At 38.5% G+C, this 24,954-nt stretch overlaps 1 protein-coding gene across 1 annotated transcript; it reads right to left on the bottom strand.

Annotated features, from left to right (window-relative positions):
- Positions 1–105: 105 nt before the first annotated feature.
- Positions 106–24,954, bottom strand: LOC129096881 (gamma-enolase). Its single transcript, XM_054605565.1, has 13 exons — positions 24,892–24,954; positions 14,527–14,612; positions 13,775–13,870; positions 12,791–12,849; positions 11,248–11,317; positions 10,066–10,199; positions 9,015–9,106; positions 8,686–8,816; positions 7,689–7,886; positions 7,407–7,608; positions 3,653–3,761; positions 3,513–3,571; positions 106–1,081 (listed from the first exon to the last, which is right to left on the bottom strand). The coding sequence occupies exons 2-13, from the start codon at positions 14,609–14,611 to the stop codon at positions 1,012–1,014; spliced, it is 1,305 nt and encodes a 434-aa protein (XP_054461540.1). The 5' UTR covers position 14,612; positions 24,892–24,954; the 3' UTR covers positions 106–1,011.

The following is a 24,954-nucleotide window of genomic DNA, read 5'->3' as shown; positions in this document are numbered from 1 at the left end:
CCACAGACACAAAAAAAGACAAAAATCTTTTAACTGTGATTGAAATTGTAAATTACCATCTTTTTATTTCACATATTTTCACATTATTTTCAATGACAAGCGTTCTTTTTTTTTGTTCTTTTTAAATTTTCTTATTTTCTTTCATCTTTTTCAACACAGCTAATCTATGGACATTCAGGAGGAACAGAAGGAACGAAGGGATTCAGGGGTTTAGATTTCTTCTTTCTTTTTGGACAAAGGTGGGTATTTTTCAAGCATAAAGGACAAATAATCAGATTCACATCAGGGCGGGAAGAAAGAGAGGGGTTTTTAAAAACTGAGAAACAGACGAGACGAGAAGGAAAAAGGAGACAAAATAAGGGAAGGAAGGGAGGACAGAAGTGGGTGGAGTGCAGGTACTTCAGTGTCCAGGTGAGAGTGAGACACATCTGAGTGTGAAGTGTGTTTGTGTTGTATTTTATTGTATCTATTTTTTCACTCAGTCCCTGAAACAGCTGTTTTGTGTTTCTTTCTGAGAATGTATCTCCTTCTTTTGGTGCTGAAAGGTTTTTTCATCTCTTTCAGTCTAAATTATTCTATTATATCTCTACTTATTTATCTCTCTGTTTTTACAACAATAATCTTTATTTTTGCAGGTCTGTCCTCTGGCTGTACATGAACTATTAAAACTACAGTAACAGTGCATGTCTGGCTTATAAATTTGACATTTTTATGGTATTCCCCTGCATGTGCATGAGCGCGTGTTGCATCTGCATACTCTATATATGTGTGTGTATGTGTGTGTCTGTGTGTGCATACAGCATCATCACCCTACCTATAAGTCCAGTGCATATTTTAATTATCTTATTTTTTTTTGCTAGGCTCTTTTGCTCGTGTTTTTTAATGAATCTGTGTGATATTTCGTTGTGCATGGCTCGTTCCCATGTTTGGAGTGTCTGTCAGTTTATGTGTGTGTATGTGTGTGTGTGTGTGTGTGTGTGTGTGTGTGTGTAAGTCATTCGTCTGTCAGTTTCACAGGGCGCTGGGGTTCCTGAAGTTGTGGCCTGCAAAGCGAGCCTGGTCGCCCAACTCCTCCTCAATCCTGCAGAGAATGAGAAGGAAAAAGGATGGAGAGGAGAGAGAGATTATTTAAACCGTAAAGAAAAAACATATATATGTGAAAACATGTCTGATATGTAACAGAGCAGAGTGTCAGTCAATCAGCTCTCTGCTCCAAAAAGTGACAAATCAAAACTAAATCACCAAATTTCAAACATAAATCTCAGTTTCATTGTCAATATAAGTTCTTTTTAGCCTTTAAAAACAGTTGTATAATGTCTGCAAAGGAAGTTTATCAAGAGTTGCATTCAAGAAAACGCTTTTTGCTCACAAGAAACTAAACCAGTCTGATCTTTTGGGCCTCTTCTGCTTTCAACTTTTCACTTGTCTCTCAAAAATCCCTGAAATTTATGAAAATGCAAAATGAAATAGCTGGATTTAAAAAGAAAGAATGCATCTCCAAAGCTTCCACAGTGTAAATGACTGATGTCTCTCTGGTGTGTCTGTACACGTGTGCGTGCACGCCTCACAGCACTGATTAGCCTTTATCGCTGGTTAATACTCCTGTAAATCTCTCCACCCTCCACCTCTCCTGCGTCTCCTCAGCAATCCGATGGGATTACAACGCTGAGCCGATCTCCTCCCACCTCCCTCCCTCCCTCCTCCCACCTCCTCCCACTGCTCCTGCTGCTGACTGGCTCGGACACATGGGGTGACACCGGCGCTGCTGTCACATCATCAGCTCTGTGATGCTTAGTGCTAAGACAAAGCGGGAATCTGAGGAGCCGTGTTGTACAGTAACAGGGCTGCTGCCAGATTTGGAGCAAAAGAAAGTTACAGAGAATTTGATAAATAATGATATTACTGTACCTTTAAAATAAGTTTTCATTACTATGTTGTTTTATTTAACAGGTTAAACAGGTTTTATCCTATAAAGACAAAGTTTGCAACCCAGATTTTACGTTACGAGGTAGAAAAAAATCAGCCAGCAGGTGATGAGGATAATAAAAATGTAGCCTAAAAATAAAGTAACAAAAATATCAATAAATGGGTATTAAAGAACCCACCCGCCCTAAAAAATGTGTTGGCATTGTATGTTTCTGCAAACCACACGATATGTTGAATGTTGACAGCTCTGGACCAAAAATCATTTCATGAATATGTTTCATATCAGCATCATATCACGCTTGCAGAGATGCACAATGTGAAACTATTGGTTAGGTTTAGGCAACAAAACTATTTGGTTAAGGTCACAAAGAATATCTTGGTTTTTGATTAAATAATAACGTAGAAATTAAACGTAACAACATACCTAATGTAAATAATCAACCACCTTTAGCGGACAGTCTGAGAAAAAGTCACAGGAAACAAACAGCTGGTCTTCTTGGTGAAAGTCCTGTGTTTGTTTGACCCGCTCATATACTTGTTATTGAACCACGTAATTTCAACACTTTTTGCTTGTTTTATTACATAAATTGCTCTGACCGAATGCAAAAACATCGACATTCAACGTATCCGTGGTTTGCAGAAACATAAAATGCAAAAAAAATAAAAATCCTGGCAAAATTTGCTGGTATTGAAATCTGTCAAAAACAGTTAAACTAGTCATGAACATTGATCTAAATTGACACATTTTAAATTAAATTCTGCCCATTTAGAATATGTTTTTGCCTCTAAATGAAAACTGTTGATGAACCTAATCGACATTTCACTTCATAAATGTAATCCATAGAATTTAGTTCTGTCTTCTGTCTTCATCTGCTGTTACTGGTTGTGTTGTCAAGGCAACTGGTTGCACCTGAGAGATGGCTGTGGTCATGGGTATATAAGGCCGGCTGGCTCTGTTGTTTTGCGTCTTTGAAAAGCCTCCACATGGGTTTCCAACCATCTTTAAGGTTAACTTTCTTTGATTGGTCTGGCAGCGTCCTCTGTCTTTGCTGCTTTTGTTTTATTTTGCAATATATTAACAATATGTCTTAAATGAGAGGTCATTAAACCATTAAACATTGTGGTTCTTTCCAATTATGCAAAGTTTAATCAGATTGAACTGTGAGCAGAGTAAAGGAGTCTATCAATGTCTTGAGACTGTAAAGACATTGATAGACTGATAGAAAAATGGAGAAACTTCCAGTTGCTCCATTTTTTTCCACTTCATTCAAACTACAATATACATACTAACTATTTGTCAGGGGGAACATTTTATAGATTCTTTTTTTTAATATAGTATTCACTTCTCTTTTTTAATGTAACCCCTTAAAAAAGAAGTAGCACCTCATTTTTCAAACCCAGAGAAATCCGTCTGTTTTCAAATATGCCAAATATGTTGGGGCTACATTTTGGTAAAATGTGTATAAAAAGATTTGAAAGGTGCAGACATGTGTGTCCTTTACAGCATGTACAGAACTGTATCTCACTACTGCATCCCAATAAAGAAATGAATCAATAAAGTTTGTGTGTGTGAGTGTCTCACTGACCTCATGAGCTGGTTGTACTTGGCGAGCCTCTCAGATCTGCAGGGGGCGCCGGTCTTAATCTGCAGAACGGACAGCAAAGAATCAGAATCAAAGACAACCTGTGACATTAAATGAATTAATTGATGGATTGTCATTCCCACCTGTCCGGTGCAGAGTCCCACCACCAGGTCAGCGATGAAGGTGTCCTCCGTCTCTCCTGAGCGGTGGCTCACCATCACACCCCAACCGTTGGCCTGAGCCAGTTTACACCTGAGAGACGGACACGAGAGAGAAATGATCAGACACGAGCTGTTTGATGTTCAGAGTGTAAAGACAGAACGTATTTCACTCAGTGAGCAACACAAGGAACATGTGACCGAAAGCATCAAAGCACTTCCTTACTTTTATAGGTGGTCATATGACACATTACAGACATTACATTACAGTCATTTAGCAGACGCTTTTATCCAAAGCGACTTACAGGAAGTGTATTCAACATAGGTATTCAAGAGAACTACTAGTCACCAGAAGTCATCAGTGCATCTCCTTTCTTAAACAAGCATCTTAAAGCATAAACCAGAGCAAAAGTTGCAGAGGCAGATTACTCTAAACAATAATTGCAAAGACTAAAGTATAATAAGTGCTACAAACTTTTAAGTGCAGTAAACAAATACGAATTCAATAAGTGCAGCGAACTTTACAGTTGCAACAAATGGTCTTTACAGCTTCACTGTTGGATTTTAGTTTTTTCTGGAGAGTAACTAAGACTTTTTCTCTATTAGAACTCAAGATGGAAATTTTAAACTTTTTACTTTATTATACTTCTATTTATTTGATGGAAATATTAAACTTTTTACTCCACTGCATTTAATTTAAGATAATTAATAATTCAAATATAAAATAATACTAATAAATGATGATGTCATTATTTTAAAAAGACGCCATATGATGCCATATGCTTACCTGCCGGATATAAACTGATATCTATATTTACCAGCTGCATCCTGAAATGAGCCATTATGCAAAAGGAGTACTTTTACTTTTGGAAATGTATATTTTGCTTCAGTAAAATTTTAACGGCATTACTTTAACTTGTAACAGGGTATTTCTACACATGTTTTAGTTTACTTACTACAGACAAACATATAGTTTGTCATGCACTAATCAATTATGACAGTTTGGTCTATTTTTCTTCCATAACATGTCTTCTTTCAAACTAGTGGGAAAAAAACATGCAAAATATACATTTAGATGTTTATTTTTCTACTTTGTCTATTTGTGTCTGTAGATTTCTCCTAAATTCACCAAAAGTTAGCATTAGTTAATGCCTCATTTGCATATTTAAACATAACATTTCAGAAAAGTAATCATCTTAATGTCAGTAATCAACTGGTGAAGTTTCATGTTGATATCTATTAGTTATTTTTTTTACCCTATTCACCTGTAGAGTCTTCAACATGTATGTAATTTAACTAAACATATCTTTAAAGGACGTTTTCTCTAAATGAGTTTTTTCTCAGACTCTGATCCATAAATCTCCACTTCAGTAGCTCTTACATACACCAAACTTTACAGCTTCATTCCTCTCTATATTCTGAAGGTTTCTACAGAGGGGTTTGTTCAGATATCATTCATAGCCTTCTTCATACATTTAATAACCAAAAACATGGATAATTCCCTCTGTAAAAACCTTTGACTCTAATATGTCAACAAAACTAAATAACAATTTTAAACCTTATCCCATGTTTAGATATCTGTTCTGGAAATGTATGAAAATTAGCACATATTATGCCTCATTTACAAATTTAAACATAACATTACATAAAACTTGTGATGCAAGAAATAATTGTCTTAATTGAAGTTTCGCAACAATATCTATTTATTAAAGTATGTTTAAAAAACTATTAAAGATCGTTTCTGTTTTGACTCCTTATTATAAAGCTCAGAGTTAATTCATTTGACAGTCTGACACGTTAACCAGATGACGACATGACAATGAAGACGCCGTTGGTGTCTGGGGTCAAATTTGAGGTTTTTAAAAAATGATCTCATCCTGCTGAGATATTAGAGGAATATATCAGATTTACGACTCAGGAAGCTTTTTCATGTGACGGCCAACAATACATCACCTCGCCTGTCATCACCACCGTTTCAATCACTCCCTCCTCCTCCTGCTGTAGTGCAGCTACTCCGTCATGATTGATAGCTTCATAACCCTGAGTGACATTTTGTTAAGTCTGAGATTGATGACGCACACATTCCAGACTGGAGTACACACTCTCTGCACAAAGACATCAACAGTACAGTTGACGCAGAGGCTTGACAGCTAATCTTCAAAACTCAAAAAACCTGCTGTCACTTCCTGTCCTACGTTTATCTCCTGTTCGGGTCGGTTCGGAGCTCCTGGTTTCCGACACAAGGTCAACATGGCTGACAGGTAATATGTGATGTGACTGACAACATGTTGGTGCGTTTCCACATGTGTGATTGATGGCAGAGCAGCTGGGTCTCTACGTATCTCCCTATAGGCCTCTCTGTCGTCTCAACCAAGATAGATGACCGTCTTTGGCCAGTTTACATTCGCCGGCCTACCTGAGGCGGCCATATTGGTTTATTTTTCCCTCTGAGAAGACAGTAGTAGAGTGTGTAGCGTGGGACCAACATTGTTTTCACACAGAGACGTGTTTGTAGATCTGTGAGGCCTCCTAATAAACCAGATTAATCCTTTAATTAAATGTGTTTTATTCTACATTTAGCGGTTTTATGTCAGTCTTCTGAAAAACAACTGAAAGCAAGACAATCTGACTTTTGTTTTGTTTTAGAAATGTGAATAAATTATGAAGTGATGGTGAAGATGAAGCCTGTGACCTATCAGTGAATGATGACGAGGATGTAACGAAGGTTATGATATTGTAACCCTAGTTCTATGTGACCTTTACGGAAGGGCATTCACTGAGTGAGTTTACATCCACCAGATTTTATGCATGTTTTAGAAATTTGGAAAAAACTTGTTTTTGCTTGTCTGAAGTGGCAAATTTTGTTGAAAAGTGTACTGGAAGCAGACTAAGAGAATAAATGATGATATTTATGAAGCATGTGACTTAAATCAATGTCAATGAAGAGCTGAAAACATCAGATCTTTGTGGAACTATGACGAGACTGAAATGAAGGTTATTATATTGTAACTCTTGTTCTATGAGCACAGGAAGAGCACAGGAAGAGTCCTCTACTTGACACTCTTGGTAATACTCTCCTCCTTTCACGAACACGCATTCGCCCACAGACAATTTGCATTAGTGTAGCCGGCCAATCAGGAAGGGCCTTCCTAAATATGTACAGATCCAACAGTATATAAGGCCGCACACGTCACTGCTCGACATCCTCTTAAGCGAACGCTGTAGGAGCTACAGAAAACCCTCATACAACAGTTTGTATGATATCTTACAAGACGTTTCTCATCCTTTTTTGACTGTTTTCCCACATAAGGCTGAAACATGTGTTACTTTCTGCTTGTTACATGCATACAGTCTTTTCAAAGACACCAGAGCTTGCTCAAAGGCATTTATGCTGAAAGCACTGTTCGTCGCATAATTCTCCGTAACACCCAGAGGCCGAACAAACAAAATTTACTAAGAAAACACAAAGAGTGTAACCGGCAAAACCAGCAAAACGCCACAAACCAACCTCCACATCTGCAAGGAGGAATTGTAATTAACTGTAAACTCATATATCATATTTATGGCCTGTATGACAAACATCATGTGTGTTTTTCACTGCACGTCTTTCGCCGTTGACTACTGTATATCGTTTTTTTTTTTACAGAAAAAGGTCAACCAGAAGGGAGAGACTTAGCCTCTCTATTAGTAATAGATGTAATTAAAATATCTGAAACTGTTAGACTTAAAGCAGACTTACGCCTGTATGGCCTCGGTGACGGAGCCGATCTGGTTGACTTTGAGCAGCAGGCAGTTGCAGGCTCGCTCCTCGGCAGCTTTCTCTATCCTCTTGGGGTTGGTCACCGTCAGGTCATCCCCCACCACCTGGATCCCCACCTGGGCCGTCAGACGGGACCAGGCCTCCCAGTCGTCCTGGTCGAACGGGTCCTCGATGGACACCACTGGGAAGGAGGTCGGAGAGGTGAATAAAAGTTGTTTATGTCTCCGACTTGAAGATCAACTGAAAAGATATAAATTCCACCTGGGTAGTTGTTGACGAAGCCCTGGTAGATGTCAGCCAGCTCCTCTCCAGAGATGTGTCTCTCTGGATCCGGTGGGGATTTGAAGTCAAGGTCGTATTTCCCGTCGCGGTAAAACTCAGAGGCGGCCACGTCCATCCCGACCACCACCTTGTCCGTGAAGCCGGCCTTCTCTATGGCCGTCTGCAGCAGATCCAGAGCTGAGGAGTGAAGGGGTTTGGGGGGTTAAACTTCATCACATGACGAACAAGCACAGTCTCATGGAAGTTCTTGAAATAGGGACGAAATTGAATCAATTGGGACACAAATTGTCTGTTCTTTCGGTTTTTTTTGTCAAAGGCATTTATTTCCATTCAGTGTTGTTTTTCCCATCCATCCAAAGATGCACTTTATGGTTCACTCTATAGATAAACATCTTTCTAAACAAACTTAGTAAAAGTGTTTGATGTCAATTCAAACCTGATTTCTTTTTAGTTTAGGGGTTGTGATTAAAATTTTGTTTCATATTTATTCTCATTATTATCTACCCAAGATCTTCCTCGTTGCCGGTGTTTTGGTACCTTTTGTAAAGAGAAAAAATGAAACACCAAAGTATGGTTTACATTTTGTACTACCTTGTCATTTGCAAGTGCCTTCATCATTTCAAGTGTTGATTGTATCAAGAAAAGTTGTTTTCCAGCGTTGTTCGTGGTGGAGAGACATGACTAAGCAACAGTCAGAGCAAGTGACGTATTTAATAATTTCCCAAAAACTCTACTAAGTCAGGTGGGAGGAGAGGTGGAAGGGTCTAACAACCAAGACTGTCAACTAGTATACTAATTCGACACCTTGATGTTGCTTTAACCTAAGTCGTCACGAAAAGAAAGTCGTTCAGAGGGACACAAAAAAAACTGGAAATCGTGTCCCTGAACATGAGACCATTAGATTTTATTTTGTGACTAGATCAAAAATTGCCATGAGACTGTGTTGGACAGACATCACTGATAAATGATTCCTCACCCTCGCTGTTCTCCAGGATGTTGGGAGCGAATCCTCCCTCGTCTCCCACATTGGTGGCGTCCTGGCCGTATTTCTCCTGGATCACCCCCTTCAGAGTGTGGTACAGCTCCGATCCTATCCTCAATGCCTCCCTGAGAGACGGAGGGGGGGAAGAAGGAAGAGATCGTCAGAGAGTGGAGAGACCTCGCTGAAGAGACCAACATCAGCAGGAGAGAAGGAATCAAAGAGGAATGTGAAAGGAGTTGGGGAAAAAAATGATAATGGTAAACTATAAATCCTTCATGTTCATGTTTAGTTTAAAAAATATATTTCCGGAGATGAATTCTTACTTGAAAGACTCGGCTCCAACAGGAAGTACCATGAACTCCTGCATGGCGAGTTTGTTGCCTGCATGAGATCCTCCATTTATCACATTAAAGGCCTGAAGGGGAGAGGAAACAAGGGGCCAAGGAGAGGAAACAATGATGAGTGGGAAGAGGAGGTAACAAGGATGAAAAGGAGAGGAAACAAAGAGGAGTGGAAAACAATAAGAAAATTGGGAGAGGAAACGAGAGGACAGAAAAAGAAAGGGGAGGGATGAGGTGACAAGAGGAGAGGAAACAAGAGAACAGGAGAAGAAAGGGGGAGGAGAAAGCAAGCAGACAAGGAAAATAATCAAGGTCAATTGTGAAGAGGAGGAAACAAAGAGACAAGTGGAGAAAACAAGGAGCAGAGAGGAGAGGAAATGAGGAGCCAGAGGGAAAAAGGTGGGATGAGGATTCAAGGAGACAAGGAGAGGAAACGAGAGGACAGAAATGAGAGGACAGGAGAAGAAAGGGGTGATCAGAACACAAGGAGACAAAGAAGAAATGAGAGGAGAGTACAAGAAAGGGGGGACAAGGAGTGAAAGAGAGGAAACAAGGAAAAGAGGTGAACGCAAACAAGAGATCAGAAGAAAAGAGGGGAGACCAGAAAACAAGGAGATAAGGAAAGGAATCAATGAGAAAAGGTGAGAGGAAACGAGAGGAAACGAGAGGAGAGGAAAATAAAGGGGTGGGGGGGGAAAGGGAGACATGAGAACAGAAGAATAAAATTCATTATTCCAGATCATGTTAAAGTGACACAGAAAACACAGAAAATAATAAAAAAAAAAGTGTATGTGAGAAAAGAGTGTAACACATATGAAAATTAAATATTAAACTATGTGTTTTTGTCAGCTGAAGTTGTATTTCTACATTCACACACATAAATGTTCATAAACATTTCTCCAATTGCCTTTTCAAGTTGCTGGAACAGGAAATGTACTTTTCCTTTAAAAATCAATCAGTAGCAAAGGAAATTGTCTAAAAAACGTATTCATCAAACACATTTTTGTATAGATTTATTGAGTTTGTGTCTTACGGGAACCGGCAGCACCAGCTCCGTGTTTCCTGCCAGGTCGGCTATGTGGCGGTACAGGGGGACGTCTTTCTCTGCTGCACCGGCCTTACAGATGGCGAGAGACACGCCCAGGATGGCGTTGGCTCCAAACTGAGCTGTTTGACGGGACAGAAAACAGGAAATGATTCAATATTTGTTATTTAATTATTTTTACTGTCCATTGATACAACTTTGGAATTTTATTGGTACTTTAAAATGTATTTTTTCTTTTATTTCCATTCAGATTTGCATTTTTGTAGCAGTTATTCATAGTAACAGTCAGGTAGTGTATGACTGAATAATACATTTATATGTAAGATTATTTAAAATTTGACCAAAAACAAATGCCCAAAGGTAAGTATTAATTAAGATAGATAAAAAATAAAAATATACATTTTTGTCTTACAAAATGGCTTTATATTTTTTATTTATTGAACATTTCTTATTAAATTAACCTCACATCTTGTAATTCTCATTTTTATTTTCTCCTGTATGCGATGCATTTAAATTTGTAAACCATCCTAATATTGTGAACATTGATTTTAATCACTGTCATCTCTGTATTTTTCAAGGCCATTTTCCTATTTTTAATCTTACACTATCAACATCACATCTTGTAAATATCAACTGGAATAAAATCAGACTGTGAAAAGAAGAATCACCAACACAAACAATTAAAAACGTCCTCATGGTTTACTTGTTATTCTGTGCAATCAGCATGAATAAACTCTCTCTGAGGCTTTTAATCTGTATATAATTGTGTATATTTCTACAAGGACAGAAAGTTAATTAAAAACCTTTCACAACACATTCAGCTCCGTTTTTAGTCTGTGCTGAATTTCATTGCTGCCCTTAATCTCACTGCTGTTTACCTCGCTGCCTGGAATGATTAGTTGTCCTGATTGTAGATTAAAATAAATGAACAGAGAGTTTATTTATTAAGCGTTTGCGTCGGTCGGTCGTGCCAAAGCCTGTTTGTAAAGACAATCTATTAGCTCTGTCTTGTTCCCGTCTGTATTTATGTTTCTTGTTGCCACTTTATGACAAACGCCTTGGTTGAAACAACATTTTTCAAAGTGTGTGTGTGACTTCAGAGGAGGAGGAGGAGGAGGAGGAGGATCTCCAGCTGGTGGACTCTGATGGAGTCGTGTTGTTTTGACTCACATTTGTTTTCTGTTCCGTCCATCTCGATCATCATGTTGTCCAGCTGCTCCTGCTCCACCACGCTGACGCCCTGCAGACACACAGATACAGGAAACACAGTAAAAACACCCACAGGTAAACCAGTATACTACCTATACTATGATTACAAGTGTTTAGCTTTTTGACAACCTTCCACATAAATCTTTTTGGATTCATTTTGGTTCAAATTTGTTGAGGTTTTGATGTAAAAACAGAATCTAAGCTGTTTGTTGTTTGTTTGTTTACAGGATCTTTTACGTGATCTTGATTCGTGATCACTTTCTAAGTAAACTTATGATCCAGAGCTAGAGCTTCAGGCAAGATCTTGATATTATAAAACATATAGGGATTTTTTATTTATTTTTTAAATGGAGCATCTGCCATTTTCTTCTTGACCTGTATTATTTTATTATTATTATTATTATTATTATTATTATTATTATTATTATTATTATTATTATTATTATTATTATCATTAAACAAGATCTGTGATTTTAAACTATTAACTATTATTTTGACAGATTTTTCTGATTGAAGAAAAAATCTTTATAAATAAAGTTCTAATTGTTATCATCATTATGATAATCACACACAAACACACGAGCCGTTTTTCCCGCCTGACTGATCAACAACATTCATTTAAAAAAGACATCTGCTGCTGGAGGAAATTACCCATACTGCACTGCTGCAGATATAATATCATACTCACACACACTCAAACAATCCCTTACACACAGAAACCACACAAAGACACAGTCACTCATTCACTGTTCTTATCACTCACTCACACTTTTTTCTCACACAGACACACTATCGTCATCTTTCATTCACAGTTTCTCTACACACACTCTACCTCACAGGTTCTATTCTCATGGCTTCCTGTCTTTGGTGTCACCGAGGTCGTTTTGTTCACACTTAAGGTCCAAACTGGACATTTTCAGACTCACTAACTGATCCGACTGATTCAATGTGATTATAGACTCTGGAGGAACAAGAACGTTTCTGCAAACCACAGGATGCGCTGAATGTCGACTTCTGCAGAAACACACAAGGACTAGAGGTAGTGAAACGATTGGTTTGGCTGCATTCTCTCTCCTGTCCACCAGGGGGCGACTCCTCTGGTTGTATAGAAGTCTATGAGAAAATGACTCTACTTCTCTCTTGATTTATTCCCTCAGTAAACATTGTAAACATGAGTTTATGGTCTCAATCTCTAGTTTCAAGTCTTCTTCAATACAGCATGATGTTCATTTAGTAAATGATGCTCCATTTAGAGTCAAACAGACCATAAAGCAGGGGATGCTTTAGGGCGGGGCTACACACTGATTGACAGGTCGACACCAGAGATGTACACGGCGTCTCTGAGTCACTCCTTCACATTCCAAAAATGTTCACTTCAATGGTTGCAAAAAAAACAACAACATGGTGACGTCAGGCCTGCTGAGAACTTACAAACGAAACCAGACTTTGCATCTTTAAATACGGTTATAGACGAATATATTGTATAAACGTTGTGGTTACTTACAGAGGCTATAAGGGCCGGACCCAGAGAATCGTTGATGTGCCCGACTGCCTTCAAAACACCTAGAAGAAGAGAGCACATAGAACATAAGTCAACCAGCAAAAGTGACATTTTAATTCTGCAACAACTAAAGGAGGAAAGGTGTAGTGGGAGGACATTTCTGTCTCTGTTGCTTATTGTGCAGATCCCATGAAAAATGAATGCAAGCGTTAAAATTAAAGGCCGATATTATGCCTTTTTTTTAGCTTATTGTTTTGGTCTTTCAGCTGCGTCTAGATTGTTTGGTTGAGTCATTTTGGCTCTTACAGAACCTCTAATATTAAATGGCATAAAGTCTTTATTTGCTACCTTGGCGACACTTATAAAAGATTGAAAGCAGAGACAGTTCAGAAAGGAGACAGCCCACTGAGACTAGTGTATCAACCCCATAGTCAGGACCTATTTTTCGCAAGCTACATATCTTTTGAATATTCTAACACTAAATTAGGTTTTTAAGACACAGAATATAGGAGAAATTCGGCTTTGTTTGAGATCTTGCTCCTTCCCAGCAACACAATCGTGCAAGATCTGGCAACTAATGTTCATGAATGTCCCGGCTAACTTACTTTCGTAATGCTAAAAACGTCTGTTACGTGTGGAAATATTGAATGTTAGCATAAGAAAAAAAATAATATGTGGAAGAGCTTGTATTGCACCGTCTTTGTTATAGGGCATCTTCATCGTACCGTTATCATGTCTGCATGCTAAAAACGAAGCTAGGTGCTAGCAGAACACTAATGTTTCATTGAAGAAAACCCACTATAAGAAAATACAATGAGTCCGAGATGCCAGTAAATCATACGCTAGCTATAGCGGATGGCTAAATCAGGGAAGTGCTTTAACGTTTTTTAAATCGTTCTGCCCCCTTGTGGTCAAAAAACACATAACGCAGCTTTAACTTTTTTTAAAGAATGTAAACACGTGAACACAGTCGATCCGTCCTCGTACCTTTGCCCTTGTAGCGGCTCTTGTCTCCATCTCGGAGCTCCAGAGCCTCGTAGATCCCTGTGGATGCTCCGCTGGGCACCGCAGCCCTGAACAGACCTGAAAGTCAGAAAGATGGAGAGAAAGAATTAATGTTTTAAATGCAAGGGAAGGAGAGAGGAGAGGAGGAAACCAATGCAAGGTTTGCAAAGGTTTTATGTGAGGTCTAGAAATGTGTTTTGTTTGACCCTTGTTATAAATTTGGTTGAAAGTTTTCTTGTTTTTTTATTCACTTAATTGCATTAGTCTCTTCATCTTCTCTCTGTTTTTGTCTTGTCAGTCATTTGTAAAGCACTTTGAATTGCAGTTCATTAGTTTGAAAGCTGCTATTTAATTAAAACTTTGATTGATATGACTGATGTGTTTAATACATTGTTGGAATGTCAGACATTACAGTTCGGGTTTATTGTACGCTGTCTTTAAAAGTATCTATATAAGTCATCTTGTATAAAATATCATTTGATGTGTTTTTATCTCACTGGGGTTACGAAAGCTTGCTTAAACTGCATGTTTGGTCAACAAGAAGAAAAACCTTCCCTCAACTGAGAACTGATCGATCTGGACGGAAATGAAGGTCGTTTGATGTCAGAAACAATTTGCGATTACAGCTGTTGTGCCGCCAAGCTTTCTTAGCTCTTTTCATCCGACACGATGAATCTTACATCCACATTATATGATGTTATTTTTGGTTGCTGTCTCCATCTGATATTTGTCACCTTTCTCTGTGCGAAGGTCCACTTCAACAGTGGGGTTTCCCCGGGAGTCCAAGATCTCCCTGGCAACGATGCTGACGATCGACATCCTGAGAGACGCAGAGAGGGAAAGAGGTTATGATTGCTTTCACCTTGTGAGATGTGTCGTGCATATGTTTTACCGTTACGTTGGTTATGGCAGCTTCAGATGGTATGAAAAAGAGGAAGAGAGAATAACGGAGAGAAAGAGAGAAATCTCATGGGTAAGAATGTCTATTTTTACATCGCACACACACACAAAGGGAGAGAATAACCCGTCAGGGGAGACGAGAAACAGCATCACAGCAGATTCACAGTGAAAATCAAAGCTCACCACAGAGGACTTGGTTGTCTCACGCACATTTACAAACACTCTCTGCAGTTACTTTGCTGGAAGTGGATTGCAGCTAAAATCTCCGGCAACCGAGTAAATTATGCATTCGTTTGCTTCTGAATTCATCCAGACTGGAAACCACCAGTGTTTGAGATTGTGATATATCGTCTTCCTCTGTGCACTAGAGCTCCATTGTTGTCCAAAAACTATTAAAATCATATCAGGGAGCCACACTGTTACAATGTTCCTTCATTTTTACGCAAGTAATCTTACTTTTAATTAATTCAAATGTCTTTAAAGTAACAGTACTTTTCCTTGAGTACAGATTTCCAGTATCTTTCAATCCCTGCCCAAAACAAAAAGTGTCTTTATACTAAATGTCTTTTTCCCTAATTTTCTGTACTGTCCGTGTATATAAGTATATTTTCACATCACGCATCAGAAACCAATCAAGTCATCATAGACTCTGAAACAACCCTCCTCTTCTTCTCTGCAACCTCACAACAGCAGAGACAGTCGTGTCAAATGACCCGAGGCTGTAATTTTACTCTTTTTGAATCATCTTTATCACATTTGAATTGACTTGCAACAATGTCACTTCCTTTCTGTCTTAAATTCCAAACTCCGCATTCATAGTTAGAAACCATTCTTGCTGCAAAACCACTTGGTTATGTTTTGGCAACAAGACTACACAGAACACGAACAGCAAGGGGAAAGACCTGTTTTCAGACTCATTTTAAACTTATTCATTCGTCAAAAACAAACATAATTCACGACTAAATATGTTTCCCTTTCAAACGTAGATCACAATGCAATGTTGTTGTAGGGGAACGATATTTCTTTTAAGAGACAGGACATGACAATCTAAAACCATTAAACCGAAACAATCTGAAATGTGCTCTGTATACAATATTACATCTATGTATCGTTATCTTTATTCCAAACCTTTATTTATGGTAAGCTTCAGGTGCACTAAAAGACAAACCCTCATCCGCAGACAGAATACATTGAAATACTTTTACGATAACGTACTCCTTAACCAGATGTTCCTTCTGCACTTTTGTTGCGTGATACACTTCTAAGGCCACGTCTCTGTTTGAAATAGACTTTGAGTTGGTTAAATAAAGGAAAATGAAAAAGAAAACAGGTTTTTAGGGATGGGTTTTATCATTCTGACCCTGGTGGTTTTTTAACAGTCTTTGTAGGTTTTTCATTCTGTTTATTGCTGTTTCTTCTTCTCTCCCTGGAGAAACGGCTCGGAAAATCCTGTAGCGCTAATGCAGGAGAGATGCATCTCTGGAAGCCTTTTGACAGTTTGAAACCACAAGAGCACTCGCTTAAGTAGGTTAGTGCACGGCAGCAATATCTCTTTTTGTTTATATCAAAATCCCCCACAAGGTAGCAACATTTACAGGATTTCACTTGCATCCTTTAAGTTCCAGATGCCTAACAGTAGCTTAGTCCAGTTTTTTGTCTCTAAAATTTGATATAATATGAGTTAACATAAACTACAGGTGATGCATGTTTGAACTGACGTTGAGTGGTGTGTTTTGGAAAATGTTTCTTTAGATGTTTAATGTTTGTTTGGAGATGTGACGAAAGTTCCATCTGTTTGAAAGTTCAAACTGAGCCTAATTATAAAGTAAATGTTTACTAAGAGGCGATTTACGCATCATTAAATTAAAACCAGCATCACTACACAAACTACTTCTCACCTACTTCTTATGTGTTAGTAAATATTTACGCTCCTGAGCTGCAAGGTTTTACTGCTACGTTGCTAACTGACCACTTACGTGAAGTGAAAATTAAGTTGTTTACATATCGGAGCTCGTGCTTTATCAAAATACTATTTAATAACCATGTAAACTGGGAAGATTTTAGAATACTTGTTGCAGACCTATCGATGGATTTATTTATACAATCTTCATTGAGGAGAAGACATATTAGGTATTCAGGTCAGATGTGATCTTGAAATAAATGGATTTAAATGAAATGAATTTCATTTTACTGTACAGTCTACTCTCACTTTCACTCCTAATTATTAACATGAAAGGACTCGTTTCTCTTCAGTTTCTCGCTGTGAAATACTGATTTGCTCTCAAGATTAAAAACTGTATTCATTCTGTTTCAGAGTGGAATCCAAACTAGAACACGTCCTCATTTCACCACCCTCCATGCTAAGCTAGTGTGTGGGTGTTTCCCCTCCTGCTCTCCCTTGATATTCGAGGCACGCAGCACTGCAACGATATGTCAAAAAAAAAAAAAAAAAGGGCCTTTTATGTCGTCCTCGTCTCCGTCCTGTATGAATACTTTATTGATCCGGGAGGAGCTAAATCTGGCTCGCTGCTAACTGGCAGAAAAGCTGTCACTGTACCGAGGCCGTCCTTGCCAATGCACTGACAGAGCAGACTCCTGTAGACACGTCTTTCCTCATCCGTCCTCTTTAGTGTGCATTCATCAACGAGAAACTGCACTGTGTTGCCAGCAGAGAGACAGATATTGTAGCCCGTTTGAAGCCAAATCTATGGGGAAATTAAATTTTAGAGGGGGACGATGATTTAGAGCTTACTCATGGAAGACACTTTAAGTTATCAGCGAGGAGTGCAGGTATAAATAATTACATTCATGATGGCTCAGGTCCATTAAGGTGTGCCAATAAGCCAGCAGGAAGGACTGAAGCCTCCTCTGGTGTCCTACAGAATTTGATATAGATGCTGCAGTAATGGAAGAAGTGCTCAGGCGTTTTAATCTAATGAAACAAAGAATCACTGTCTACCTGTCGATGCGTCTGTGTGTTCTTCCCATATCTTGAGAACAGTTAATCCGATCTACTTCACACTTGGTATGTGTGTTGATGGGAATCCGAGGGTGTGCAGTGTTTAATATGGTGCACTTTGGACGTCCGATGCATCCAAAATAAACACATTTTGAATAAACAAGAAGAAAGGCTTTGTGCAGCAGCGGGGTTTCCAGCCACTGACTGAGCATTCAGCCCGTTCCCAACAGGCATGTTATGCACTATTGAAGTAAAATAAGCAATACCATTGTGTAAAAATACTCCCAAGTTACGAATAAAAGTCCTGCATCCACACTTTACTTAAGTAAAATTGCACAAGCAATTTAATTAAAGTACGCTACCCAACGTGAAATTACTAATATTGCAGAATGCCTCATTTCAGAATAGTATTTGTATGATGTTATAGTATTTATATCATTATGATTATTGATGCATCAATGTGGCATAAGTTAGCAGAAAAGAGAAATACTCAAGTACCTCAAACTTGTACTTAAGTACAGTACTTGAGTAAGTGTACATGTCTGTTATATTGCAGCGTTTCATCCCTTTGAAACACAATTATCACTACTTGAAGTTTACAGTTTACTCTTGGACTTTTGGACTTGGAGTTTTAACTTTGCATAAGTCTTAAAGACAAACTTGCCATATAACACCACATATTTATGCTGCAATAGAAACAGAAACATCACAGTTAACCCGTCTCCGTCTCTGTCTTCTTCAGTGACTCTCACATTTCCTTTATAGGCCAATCATGGCTGTTTTTCGTGACTGTTTTGACATCTGAATTGAATGTTTGAGCGGTGACGATAACGTGCTCTGATTTCACATCACACGTTTCAATTATTCTCCTCAAAGTGTCCCTTTTTTAATCCGGTTCTTGTTATGTCTTCTCTTCTATGTTCCCTTCATTTCCTTTTGTTCCCCACAAGCTTTAAACCCACTGAAATCCTTGCTGAGTGAATGTACAGTGGTCTTATCTATATAGTTTGTGTAGTAAGATGTTTTCCATGTGTAATCTTTCCTGCTCTTTTTTCATTTATTTCGATTGTCATCGATGAAAAAAGTGCAACCAGACCAATAACACGGATTAAATCAGTATAAAAACCATTTGAAACTAACAAAATGTCTTTTTTTAGATTAAGTATCTATATTTATGTCTCTCTTTCTTTGTGTGAACTTGTTTATTGTCATATTTCCTCTATAATTCCCCTCTGGTGTTAAACCTTACTGAAGACATTAAAGCCTACACATTTCTTCCGTTTGTTCGTCTCTTTACTTCCACCTTTCCTTCTCTTCCTCTGGGATATAAATTCCCTTGTGTTTTGCTTTTTTAACCTGCTGCAAAATCACATTACTCCTCTTGTCTTTTCACCCCGTCCTCTATCGTTGCGTGATCCTTCTGAGCGACTCAAGAAAATATTTCCCCCTCTCACTGTTGGTCTGTCAATACGCCGATGATCCACCGGTTTATGCTTATTCAGGCCTCTCGCTCCTTGTAAGTCGCAGGGGATAAAAGCGTCAGCAAAATGTGTAAAATGTATAAATGGTGCTCAGCATAATAAAGAGCAGATAAGGGGTCTGACTCGCACACAGAGAGAAACTTCCACACATACAGAGTCGAGGGGATTGATGCGTGGGTGATTCTCTCTACTGGCCTCTTTACATTTTATGTGCTTTATCCTCTCGCTCTCTCTCTCTCTCTCTCTCACTCTTTTTTTTGTTGCTGTTTAGAAGCCCCACCCAAGAGTACTGCAGTTTTTTTCCCAAAGTTCCTCCTGCAGAATACAGAACGCCTGCCAACTGTTTTACATCACTCTGTTTCATCATTACATCATTCTGTTTTTGCATCATTCTTCTCTTGTTCCTGTTCACGTCCTCAAAGCACCAAAGCAGCAACTTTTTCACTGATATTCCCACCCCAATGAAATATTAATCAGTATGTGTGAATGTCTATGAATACTACTCAGACCTAAGTATCTGTGATATAAAATCCTATTTCAAACAAGACTTGTAGTCTACAGCCAAACAGCTCGTACTGAGCTAAATGCTAACTTCATGTGACAATGATTATTAATATTAACCATTAACACCATTTTAGTTGAAGTTAGGATTAAATGAAAAATGCTTTTTTATCAAAATCCAATCAACTTATCTTCCTGTTAAACAAAAAACAGTAACAACTTCTTAGATTGATCACATCTGTCTGGGTTTTTGTTGTTTTTCTTAATTATTTTTAAAAACAGATAATATAATATAAAGTAACGAAACTGACAGTTTTGCGATTTACTGAATCTTATTGACTGTTTTCAGAATACATTACAGTACACAATACATATTAAATTACTGTACTAATTTGTTGGGCCAAAGTCTTCTGTTCTATTCTAAACCCTTCACTTATCAGTGGTCCAATCAAATGCAAAATCTTTTATTTAAATCCACTTTTTAACTGCACATGGCTCAAATATTTCTTTTTCATTGGGGATCACGTCACAGTACAGACGATAAAGACACTCTAACTGGGACTTTAAGTGTGTTAGAATGCTAACATTAGCTAATTAGCACATTCCACAATGTAGAGCTGAGTTGTGGTTTGTGGGTTTTTTAATGTGTCTAAATCTGATTTGACCAAAGTGGCGGACTGAGCCTCATCCTCATTCTCATCCCTAAAGAGGTAAAACAATGACATGTTCCTCTTTGGTCTTCCTACGTTCACAACAGTGATATACAGTTATTGATATTAAAAAAAATGAAATACAAACATTATGTTTATTAATATTGTGTTAATAAACTCCTCTTAAATAATGTACCTCCCTGAATTCGTATTTTGTGTGTAATTTATTTGCCAAAAAAATGGACTACTGCACAATATAAAAAAAGTTAAAGCTGAATTTGACTGATTTAATTAATATACATTTATTTTCAATTCTCTGAAGACATCGTGATAATATCGTTATTTTGAATTCATTAAGTATGTATTCAATATTTGATAACGTGACAGCCCTGTGTCATATCCTCCCTAAGTAACATAGATACAAAATTCATATTAAATTAGAATATTCTTACAAAAAAAGAGCTTTAATGTTGGTGAGAAAAATCAATGTTGCTAAACGTCAAACTAATTTAATTCCATGACGGACTGAGGTGCTGTTTCTTTAGGCGATTGAATATATTCAATTATATGCACAGTATATGCACGGTTTCATATTATGTTATGTACACAAGTAACAGAGTCTAATGTTTCTTCATGTACTGTGTCATTTGCACGCCACCAGCAGGTGTTTCTCAACATTTGCTGATTTGCTGCACGCATTCATCTCATATCCATGAACAGATGTTCCTGCTGTCTCCACCTCAATGAGTAATAACTATTATCTCCTCTTTCTCTCTCTCCTCCATCTCTGCCGGTGTGTCTCTGTGCAGTTTGTGCTGTGAGTTACGTAAGCTCTACAGCAGAGAGAGAGAGAGAGAGAGAGAGAGAGAGAGAGAGAGAGAGAGAGAGGGAGGGAGGACACCCATGAACGCACCACACCTACAGGAGACTGCAGTGCTCAGCAGAAAAATATAGCAGCACTGAAGAAAAAAAAAGAGATAACACGTGAGAGGGCGAGAGAGGGAGAGATTGAATGAGAGAGAGAGGGATGAAGGCACGCAATGGGAGGACAACATGTATATTATCATTGTATCTATGGTATATATGTATGGAGGGGGGAGAGAAATGCAGATGTATGAAGAAAGTGGGAGAAGAGGAAGAGGAAGAGGAAGGATGAAGCCAGAAAGACAAAATGGAGTGAATGATGGGTAGAAATACTGGATCTATGATCTCCTGGTTCAGTTTACTCATCATGAGAAGTGTTATATTATAGGATTTTTTTGTTTGTATATCTGAAGTTTTAAAGATTTAAAAAATAATTCATAGAAGATGCATTAGGGGAAGTTTTATGTTGGTTCTTACCTGTATTAGTTCGACTTTGTTGTTCTTGTATTTAGCCGTGTGTCTTTCTTCCTGTAAATTGTTTTAAGTTCTTTTAAAGCAACTTAAAACAAGTCTAATTATTTGTAGGTGTACTCACATATTTTGCCAATGAAGCTGATTGTGAGCTCGATCAACACTAGGTACTAAATGTCAGGATATCTCATTGCTTTACGAATAACTGACAAAGTTACAGAATTTTAGATTGAAAAATTAGCAGGCAGTGGTTTGACAAGTATGTGTTTTTCTTTTAATCATATTCTCAATGTTCTCCTTGATAATTTAACAATGTTATAAGTTTATTCAACTTTGGAATGGCTAATGACTCTAAATACTAGAATTCAGCGACTGTTCAAATATAGAAAAGCTCATTCTGAAGGGTCCATTGTGTAAACTCTGTTACAACTGATCAAACACCATCTGATGACAAAGTAAATGACAAAAAGCCAGGCACCAACCTCCGGTTCTGTCGCGGACGCCAATACTGAAGTGTCTTAAAGCTGCATTCTCTCTAGTGTCCACCAGGGGGCGACTCCTCTGGTTGTATAGAAGTCTATGAGAAAATGACTCTACTTCTCTCTTGATTTATTCCCTCAGTAAACATTGTAAACATGAGTTTATGGTCTCAATCTCTAGTTTCAAGTCTTCTTCAATACAGCATGATGTTCATTTAGTAAATGATGCTCCATTTAGAGTCAAACAGACCATAAAGCAGGGGATGATTTAGGGCAGTGCTACCTTTTGATTGACAGGTCTCTGTTTTTGTCTTACAATTTTAACCCTTTCACAGTGTGTTTCTACTTCATGAAGGTTAATTGTAACATTTTAGGCGTCTAAAAATCTCTCATTAAGCGTTCGGTTGTACTTATTTTGTCACTTCTGGTTGCAAAAACCAAGATGGCGACGGCCAAAATGCCAAACTCAAGGCTTCAAAACAGCAGTCCACAAAACCAATAAGGGATGTCACGATTAATACGACCACTTCATACAGATTATTTAGTCAGATAAAAGTACAAATAAAGCTCTTTATTGTCTAGATTGTGACAAAGTTGTTCCTCTTTGCATATATGAGATAGTTTAACATTCATCCAACGTTCAAAGCGCTCAAACTGAATGTCACGTTTACTTCCAGAAGCCTGGACGTCCGAAATAACTCATCCCAACTCTCTGTATATGTAAGAAAAAATGGAAAGAAAATTGTGCCATTTTGTGATTAATTGTCAAATCAATCATTGTAAAAACATAGATGGAGAGAAAGGGAGAGAGACAAAGATTGAGTCAAGAGAAAAAGACTTAGAGGAATTAAAGAAGGATTGAAATAGAAATATTTGCAAAGAGAATGAGAGAGGATGACCAGGAGGAAGAGGAGGAGAGAGAGAGGGAGGACGAAATGGAGAGCGAGTGGAAACGAGGCGAGAGAGAGAGAGAGAGAGAGAGAGAGAGAGAGAGGAGGAGAGAGATGAATAATTAAATGACCCTGTTTGGCTGGAGAAAGAGAGGAGAAATGGGGGGATGAAGAGAGGGAGGAAGAGGATGAGGAGGAGGAAGAAGGCTGATCATAGTACATATTGCAGACACACACACACACACACACAGAAGAGGAGAGGAAGTGGAGCAGTCTCACACATACACAATAATGTGTCCTCATTTACACACGTACACATCTTCAACTCGCAATTATCACAAGTACTCTGACACACACACACATATACACACAAACACACACATCAAATCCACCCACACAGAGTGCCAAAGATGCAGAAATCAAACACACACACACACACACACACACACACACACACACACACACACACACACACACACACACACACACACACACACACACACCATTGATATACCAGGAACTCAAACAGGATTGGCTGCAAGATCACACAAACACCGACACACAAACACCGACACACACATACACACACGCACACACACAATGTTCCTGCTGTCCAAACACACACACACATGCAATCCCATGAACATACACATTCCCACGCCTGCCATATTGAAAGAAATCATTAACCATCAATCACACACACAGGATTTACCAGAGACTAGACTTGACTGCATGCCGAAACACACACACACACACACACACACACACACACACACACACACACACACACACACACACACACACACACACACACACACACACACACACACACACACACACACACACACATACAAACACTCCTGTGCCTGCCATATTAAAACACATCAACCATCTAACACACTTGATGTACCAAGGTCTCCACTATAATTGACTGCAGGATCTCCTCTAACACACACACATACACACAAACACTCACACACACACACACACACACACTGTGGCCAAAACACAGACCTGAACAAACACACATAAATATACACACACAAACACACACATTTGTCAGCCATTTTCCAAGAAATCCAAGAGAAAACACACACACACATATACAGGCGTAATATTTCTGCAGCCAAAACACACATAAAATAAATGAAATGCCCACACACACACACACATACACACACAGACACACACAAAAGAATGCATGAAGCAAAATCAACACACACACACACACACACACACATCACACACACACACACACACACACACACACACACACACACACATATGTTCCTGTGATATCAAAAGAAACCAACGATCACACACACACTGCAGGATTCACTCGTACACACATATAATGCTTCTGCCAAAACACACACACACACACACACACACACACTTCCTTCCTCCTCTTCCTCCTCACACATATACATACACACACATTTGACATCCATGAAGCAGATCATATTCACACACACACACACACACACACACACACAACACCTCAAACTGGCGGTATATTCACACATACACACACACACATCTCTTCCTTCCTCCTCTCTCACACACACACACACACACACACACACACACACACACACACACACACACACACACACACACACACACACACACACACATGCTTTCCTGTCACACACAGAAATACACATACATTTTCAAGAAATCAGATAAAATGCATGAAGCAAAACCACACACACACACACACACACACACAGTAACACCCATTATTGAATCCATCTCACACACAAGCAGCATCATTCTGCATCTTGTCTGCAGATAATCAATCAGAAATGATCAGAAAATGAAAGGTAACGGATGGAAAAGCACAAAAAAAAACCTCTCTGAGTGGAAGAAAAGAGAGAAAAGGGAGGATTTCCTTCCTTTACCTGCCGCCTGTGTGTGTGTTCTGCCTCTCACGGCAACCGAGAATAATACTGGAGAGGAGGCAG

The sequence above is a fragment of the Anoplopoma fimbria genome, chromosome 10 (assembly GCF_027596085.1).
Source record: "Anoplopoma fimbria isolate UVic2021 breed Golden Eagle Sablefish chromosome 10, Afim_UVic_2022, whole genome shotgun sequence".
NCBI lineage: Eukaryota > Metazoa > Chordata > Actinopteri > Perciformes > Anoplopomatidae > Anoplopoma > Anoplopoma fimbria.
The sequence above is the reverse complement of the archived record's forward strand: the minus strand, read 5'-3'. Positions and strand labels throughout refer to the sequence as shown.

Coding starts and splice junctions, on each gene's coding strand:
- LOC129096881 (XM_054605565.1), bottom strand. CDS start 14,611: ATGTCGATCGTCAGCATCGTTGCCAGGGAGATCTTGGACTCCCGGGGA. Junction 13,871..14,526: donor GGACCTTCGCACAGAGAAAG/GTGACAAATATC, acceptor TCTGACTTTCAG/GTCTGTTCAGGGCTGCGGTG. Junction 11,318..12,790: donor GTCCGGCCCTTATAGCCTCT/GTAAGTAACCAC, acceptor GTGTGTCTGCAG/GGCGTCAGCGTGGTGGAGCA.